The sequence below is a fragment of the Fukomys damarensis genome, unplaced genomic scaffold, assembly GCF_012274545.1.
Source record: "Fukomys damarensis isolate Sample0158 unplaced genomic scaffold, DMR_v1.0_HiC HiC_scaffold_15, whole genome shotgun sequence".
Taxonomy (NCBI): Eukaryota; Metazoa; Chordata; class Mammalia; order Rodentia; family Bathyergidae; genus Fukomys; species Fukomys damarensis.
The window spans coordinates 36,410,059-36,418,032 of NW_022900927.1; the positions used below are offsets into that span (position 1 = coordinate 36,410,059).

General features: G+C 33.0%; 1 protein-coding gene across 5 annotated transcripts in view; it reads left to right on the plus strand.

Annotated features, from left to right (window-relative positions):
- The window catches only part of Tbc1d15 (TBC1 domain family member 15), a 58,491-nt gene extending 51,183 nt beyond the window's left edge, over positions 1–7,308 (plus strand). For 2 of the 5 annotated variants that reach the window (XM_033763777.1, XM_033763779.1), the window contains 5 exons: positions 515–614; positions 985–1,082; positions 4,095–4,211; positions 4,691–4,777; positions 6,105–7,308. In XM_033763777.1, the coding sequence (XP_033619668.1) occupies positions 515–614; positions 985–1,082; positions 4,095–4,211; positions 4,691–4,777; positions 6,105–6,323 (621 nt within the window). In that variant the 3' untranslated portion in view covers positions 6,324–7,308. The remainder of the gene's footprint in view (positions 1–514; positions 615–984; positions 1,083–4,094; positions 4,212–4,690; positions 4,778–6,104) is intronic. The other 3 variants (XM_010617499.3, XM_033763778.1, XM_010617498.3) reach the window with 2 other exon arrangements.
- Positions 7,309–7,974: the final 666 nt, after the last annotated feature.

Sequence of the window (7,974 nt, forward strand, 5' to 3'; positions counted from 1 at the left end):
AAGTGTAAATACAAATATTTTAGTATGGTCATAAAAAGTTTTGACCTCACATATTCCTCATTGTCATCAAAGTTAAGAGGTTATAACTCCAAAAATGGGATACATGTTAAAGCTAACGTTACTTTTATATCATAGGATAATTTGAAGGAATATTTAACTAAGGAAATAATAGAATAAATGTTTATTTCTCAGATATGTGTTCTGTTCACCAAGTCTTTTATGCTGGGTACAAAGTAAGTGTATTAGTTTTCTGCTGCTATCCCTGCATTTTTCTTTATCTAAATTAAAGGAAGAAAATGATCCTTCATTTGAGAACAAGTATTTTTTGCCTTCCTTCCCTTTTTAATATCGTTTTAGCTTTTAAATTAGTGATGTATTTTTTAACATAACCATTATGAAGAAGTCCAGCATTTGTCCTTAAATGTCATGTGATGTCCCTAGTTATCAGTGATTATATACAATAAAATATATTATTAAATATTATTTATGTGATAACAATTATTTTCTTTTAAAGCATCAAAATTTTGAAGAACAAATGCAAGGCATGAAGACCCAATTAATTCAGCTGAGTACCTTACTTCGATTATTGGACAGTGGATTTTGCAGTTATTTAGGTAGGTTAGGTCGAATACATTATGTTCATAAAATTAATTATTTATTGTTGTTTGGTAGTTTTTAAGAAGTTTGAAGGCCAGGTGCCATAGTGTACACTTTGGAATCTTAGCAGTTTGGAAGGCTGACTCAGGAGTGTCATGAATTCAAGTCCAACCTGGGCCAATGTAGTGAAACTCCATTTCAGGAAAAAAAACATCGCTAGCCTGTAAATTTGAATTGTTTCCTTGAAACAATAAAAGGCCAGTTAAATATAAAGGGCTTCTAATCACCTAAAATGCAAAGGAAAGTTTCAGTTTGAGAAAGGTCCCTGTGTTTTGACATGATTAGCTTCAGGATAAGCCATTTTTGTTTTTTTTTTCTTTCATATAGAATCTCAGGACTCAGGATACCTATATTTTTGCTTCAGATGGCTTTTAATCAGATTTAAAAGGGAATTTAGTTTCCTGGATATTCTTCGACTATGGGAGGTAAGTTCTTAAATTATAATACACATATGGTATTCATTATAAAAAGAATTCTGTGGAGTATAAATGGATTGTCATGGCATAATTAAAATTGCTAAGGAAAGTAGATTCTAAAATCTTGATGAATTTTTAGCTGTTCTTTAGAAATATTAATGATCCTAAACCTAATATTTGGTTCTTCTGGAACTTCTTTTTTCTTTTTTTTTTTTTCAGCTTTAATTGAGTTTATTGGTACATTTTAGGGTTGCAGTACAGTTACATTCATTGTTGGGATCTTGTACCGCTACATGACAAGTCTTGATTCTCATTTTTTCCCCTTGCCCCTGCCCTCCCTTCACCCTCTCCTCCCCTCCCCATCTACAAACACTTTATTTTCATCTTTTCATTATCTCACATTTTTTTCTTTTCCCTTGTTACACTTCCCCTACCCATCCCACCTTCCCTACACCTTTAGCTCCTTTCTTCCCATTTCTAAATGTCAGTAATCTTATTAGGATCTTATGTATTATTGCAGATTATTCACACCAGGGAAACTATTCGGTATTTACACATGTGTGACTTATTTATTTCACTTAGGAATATATCTTCAATATGTATCCATTTTCCTATGAATGAATCTATTTTCTCGTTCTTTATGGCTGAGCAATATTCCATTTTATAGAAAAACCACATCTTCTTTATCCAGTTTCCAACTGATGGGCAAATGGGCTGTTTCCAAGATTTAGCTATTACAAACTGTGCCGCTATAAACATGGGTGCGCATACTTCTCTGTGATATGATTCTTTTAGTTCTCTTGGGAAGATACCCAACAGAGGGATGGCTGGGTCAAATGGAACCTCTAATCCTAGTTCTTTGAGGTATCTCCATATTGATTTCCATAGTGGTTGCACCAGTCTGCACTCCCACCAACAATGGAGAAGTGACCCTTTCTCTCCACAACCCCGCCAACATTTGTTATTGGTTGATTTCTTGATAGCAGCCATTCTTTGTGGGGTGAGGTGGAATCTCAGTGTTGTTTTCATCTGCATCTCGAATGATCAGTGATGTGGAACATTTTTTCATATATTTACTTGCTGCTTTTACTTCTTTGAGAAATGTCTGTTCATTTCGGATGCCCGTTTTTGAATCGGGTCTTTATATTTGGGGGGGATGATTGTTTTGAGTTCTTTATATATCCTTGATAATAGTCCTTTGTCTGAGGAACAGCTGGTTAAAATTTTTTCCCTCATTGTAGGTTGTCTCTTAGTGGAACTTCTTTTTTCAAGTTAAAATCCTTATGAGATTTCAGGCCAACAAGTCTCCTAATGTCCCTAGACCACTTGCTGCTTGTGTTCTTTCTTTGGGAAACTTGACTTTTTGTGAGGCTGTGTCACATTCTGGCAGATGTGTTTAGCATTCAAGGTAGTTTTGAAGAGTCAGTCAACTTGAATTGGCATTTAGTTTGCAGTGGGAAGTGTTGGGAGGAGCTGACTTGTATTGCTTTTTCAAAGAAATTTAAGTTGCAACAAAAGAACAAAAAACATGCCACCTTTTGAATTTAATATATGTAGGTAGTTTGCTGTATTTACTACTAGTTTTTCTTTTTTTTGTCAACATAAAAATTGAAGGCATAGCTAGGCCCATTTCTCTCCACTCTAGAAGAAATACATAATCATGGTTTTGGTATACATCTTTGTACTGCATTTTGTACCCAGAGTAACTTTTGAAAAACAAAATTATTTTATTCTCAGGTATCTCATTACCAGATCATTGTTCTTTTTAATACAATATTATTAAAATGATTGTTGCCTTATCCCTCCCCACTTTGTGATTCTTTGGATTGAACCTAGGAATTTCACATTGAGCTACATCCCCAGCCCTTTTTATTTATTTATTTAACATTTTTTAAAACTTGGGAAAAGTTCACTGAGTTGCCCAGGCTGAGCTTGAACTTTTGGTCTTTTTGCTTCAGTTTCCCAGAGTAGTGGGACTACAGGTGCGTGGTACTGTGCCTGGCTTTTGCCTTATCTTTATAAAAATCTGAGGGATGACAAATTCTCCTAAGGAAAGAATGAGAGAAATAGATTGCTGTAGTACTGATGACTGTGCTACTGTTAGAAAAGGCAGTATGGTAATATTTGCAACTTAACAAAAACTTTGAGGTTAAATCTATTGTAATTAAACTTTCAAAAATTGAATTTAGTTCTAAAATTATTCAGCTTCAATTTTTAAAAAATAAAAACATTTCAGGTATGCTGTAATAGTATTGTTTTTGTGAATCTTTTTATCTTTGCAGAAAAGATATTAGATACATTAACCAAGGAGAAACTAAGGTTCTGAGTCTGAGGGCATTTTTTATATTTAGGAAGAAGTGGAGCTGTGTCTCCTCCTCACCCCCGGATCGAACTCAGGACCTTGCACTTGTGAGGCAGGTGTGTCACTGAGCTAAATACCTGGCACTGAAGTGGAGCTGTTAATCAAATGTTTTATGTTTGAATATAAGTTTTGGGTAGTTACTCACTTTTTGTCACAATCGGAAATATTTTCAGTTTTAAAAGGTGAGGTTTTAGATACTTAGAATATAGAGCCATCTGGGTACTTTTGGCTTCATGTACTATATAATTTTTTTAATAAAAAATTTGAGGTGTTAACTTATTTTTTTTTAAGATACTGAAAGTTTATAAGTGAGAACCTGAAGGTTTAGAAAAAATACTGAAAATGTATCTGACCCTTACACCTTGAACTCCTCTTTGTGGCTGTGGCAGCTTAATTCATAAGACATCGTGTTGGCTCTGCACACAGTGATTTGTATACTGCAGTCATCCAAAGAACCAGAATTGGAATATGTCAAGTATTAAACCTGATGTTTGTTTGTAGTGAAGATGAAGCTCTTTCACTTCTCATTTGCTAATTAGAAAAAAAGTTGTGACTATCCCAACTGGGCAGCTTCATGGCTTCATTGCAGTGTTCATCTTATATCAATGAAGAAAATATTCTAGAACTAATAGTTTAAATAACTCTTGTACTTTTTAAAGGTAATGTGGACTGAACTGCCATGTAAAAATTTCCATCTTCTTCTCTGTTGTGCTATTCTTGAATCAGAAAAGCATCAAATAATGGAAAAACATTATGGCTTCAATGAGATACTTAAGGTACTTATTTCTTCAGTTTAGACTTGAGTGTTTTGGTTCTTTCCTCTGGTGCTGCTGATACATAGAACATTTACGTGGAGTGTTATTGAATCCCGTAGCTAAATTAAATAGTTACACTTAAGCTAGAACTGGCTTTCTGAGAATGTCATTTCAACAGATATGTATTAGAAGAAAGTTAACGTTTTACTGGCTAATTTGGAAGAAAAGTAAATTCAACAAATGTTTCATGTATTTAGTTTTTTGAAAAATAATTTTTACTTAGAGCTTTGAGATAGCTGTGAATGTTCCATAAGCTTATTAGGTATTCTTTAGATTTAATACTTGAAATAATCTAATGAAAATATATTGAATTTCTTGTGTATTTGTAGTATGTACATATTTTTAAGGATTTTATGTGTAGTGCAGCTAATAAGTTGTTTATATAGTAAATATAGTACTTTCAGTTTTCATTACCATTTTATGTTATTGATGTTTTTTAGCATATCAATGAGTTGTCCATGAAAATCGATGTGGAAGATGTGCTATGCAAGGCAGAAGCGATTTCTCTACAGATGGTAAAATGCAAGGTACACAGTGTTTTAAAATAATTGCAAGGTTTTGTTTTTGGTCTTTTTTTTTTGTGGGATAAAAAATATTTTTCTTCTTAAAAGTAAAATAAATGGCAATTTTAGCAGGTTGAGGGCAGACACAAAGCATTGACTGGCTTTATGTTTACCATAATAGATTTTTAGCTCTTAATTAAAATTAGTTGACTGATTATGCCAGATAGGAAGCATTTAATAATAAGACAAAATAGCAAAAGTAATGGAAATATTTCTGCAGTTAAAGAGGCTGTGTAGAATTTAAGCAATGATTCAGTACCCATTTGAGTCAGTGAATACATAATCTATTATTAAATATGCAGTATCCCCAAATACAGATAAAATTAATAGTATTTTGTCATTATATCTATATCAGATCAGTCACGCTCTTAATGATTTCTAAAAACAAGGCAGTTTTGAAATATTAAATCAATCAGTATACTTTTGATTTTTCTTTTTTTGGCTTTTGCTTTTGTTTGTTTTTTGAGGTAGGATTTGCAGTACAGGCTGGCCTTAAACTCATTAGCTAGGTCACTCTGGCCTTTAACTAGTGACAGTCCTGCTTCTGCCTCCTGAAACTATAGGTGTGCACCACCATACCTGGTGGCTTTTGCATTTTTATAAGAATTTTTGTTTGAGTTTCATGTCTTTTGTTCATAGATCCAGTTACTTGAGTTCTGCATTTATTTGATAGATATTCTGTTCTAAAACATGTCAGCATATACTACTTACTTTTAAGAAACTTCTGTTTATTTAAGGAGAGACACAGTGTAAATAAGATATTACTATAAAAAGAAGAAAGTGATAAATTCAAAGAATTAGACAACCATTATGTTTGTGGTCATTCTGAGTTGGAGAGTGACCAGCTTGAAAGAGATCCAGGAATTACTTAAAAAAAAAAAATGGAGCCAAGGAGGAGTAGGGGATAAAAAAAAAGAGAGAGGGGAAAAGAAGTTGTATTATGTGTATGTACTGACTCACCATAGTAATTGTTTTTTTTGTGTGTTTTGGTACTGGGGATCGAACTCGAGTCCTTGCGCTTGCGAGGCAGGCAGCAAAACCACTGAGCTAAATCCCCAGCCCTCACCATAGTAATTGTAATCATGTACTGTAAACATGTACTGATTGTTAAAAACCAGATGGTTAGAGTTTCATTTGGAATGGAGAAGGGAAGGCCTGAGAAAAGGATACATGATATTTACACTGTAAGGTCAGATTCTGGAATCAAAGTAGTCATCAACAGAAGTGTTATTTTGTGATAATTTTTCTTGATAAATGAATGATGGTGTTGTGTTTGATTTTTCATATCAAGGAATTGCCACAAGCTGTTTGTGAGATCCTGGGGCTTCAGGAGAGTGAAATTACAACCCCAGATTCAGACACTGGTGAAGATGAAAATGTTGGCATGACTTGTCCTGCATCTGTGTTTCAGAGCAACACCTTGCCTACCCTTGCTGCCAGTGGAACCAGAGATGACAGCCCAACACAGATACCATTGTCCCCAAATGTTAGCAGATTAACACCTGCATGATCATTTGTCTTGCATTTTTTTTTTTTGAAAAGACAGTTTATTGAAACTCTTTTTCAAGTACTTGAAAGTGGACATTTAAAATCTTGGTATTGATCATGCTTTTAAGGTTGACAGAAAGAAAGTGTACTGATATTCTTGCATTAAAGCTTTACAAAGTTTTAAACTAATTATTTTTGTAGTTACTTCTACCAAATAGCCTTTCCTTTTAAAATAACATTCCTTAGTATTTTTATAGCCTAGTCCATTTTATTTTCTTGCTGATGAACTGGAATTGGGTATATACTACATGTGGATGAGTTGGAAATTATGCACTTTGAAAAACATTCACTTTGTTTACTCTTAAATTTAGTGGTTTTTGGATTTGATTAGATTAAATGTTGAGCCTTCGTATAGTGGTCTAAGCTGAGAAGTAGATTGTTGCCCAGTGATGAAATTTTTAAAAATGAGTTTGCTTTTTTCTATTGTTTACAGCAAAATGCTCAGCTTAAATATTTACGCTGGTTGAATGTGATTCAAATTGGACATTTTCATCAGTGCAATTAAAGTGTAAAGAGCTATTTTGACCATAAATGGATTGGCAGTATCTTTTTTACATTGAACATTTCTTCACTTGTATATAAAGACTATAAGTACTATTTATGGGTATAAGAAAGGATAGGCATATTTTCTTCAACTGAATAAACTTGACTATTGATTTATATAATGTAATTCAATGAAATTAGTACATGGCTACACTATGAGATTTTTTCAAAACTATTTTCTTAAAACATTTATTTCATGAGACTGCATTCAACCCTGTACCTGGTGTAATTTTAAAATTAATTGCTTGTAACTTTACTAATAATGTTTATTATCTTTCTTAATGCATCAATTGATTAATCAGGTCTTTACATTTTTATAAAATACTTTGTGAATAGCTTATATCAATTATTTCAAGATGTTATCATGAGTCTTGATACTTTTTTGTATATGAATGAAGCTGGTGTTTTTACCATGCAGTATTGCATGATTTTAAGTTATGTGGAATTAACATAACTGATTCTATTTTAATTGTAATTTGTTAACTCTGTACATATTAAAGTAAATTTGAAGTTGAAGTAGTGTTTCCAGTTAAATTACAGTAAGAAATACTCTGCTGGTTCTTCATCAGAATCAGAGCAATTCAAGATGTATCTTAGAACACCTCATATTTTTATGTTACTGAACCATTTCAGCTTTGGAAGAGATAAACCTTTATAACTAAAAACATTTTCATCAGCAGGAAAATGGGCATGATGTTGCCTTGAAAGACACTTATCTGACTCAATAAAACAGCTTGTTACAGTTGGTGCTAATAGTGCAAAGCAAAGGTTGTGAAGTTTTGATATGGTGCAGTACATAAATGTTTCCCCCAGAAAGTTAAGAGACCAGCTGAACTTTTTCATGGTCGAGTATTAACTGGCAGTCATGACAGTAGAAACATTAGATTTTTAGTTTTTAATATCATGTGTGTTATCTTTCATCAGTTAATAATGAATAAGCCTTTTCAGAAAAAAGTAAACTGATCAAAAACAGCATCGCCAGCTTTTCATTTCCTGCTATTCAGGAAATTGCTTAGAACATCTTGATGTCCTTGTTCCTTCTGGACAGTGAGTTTTTGTTTTTTTTCCTC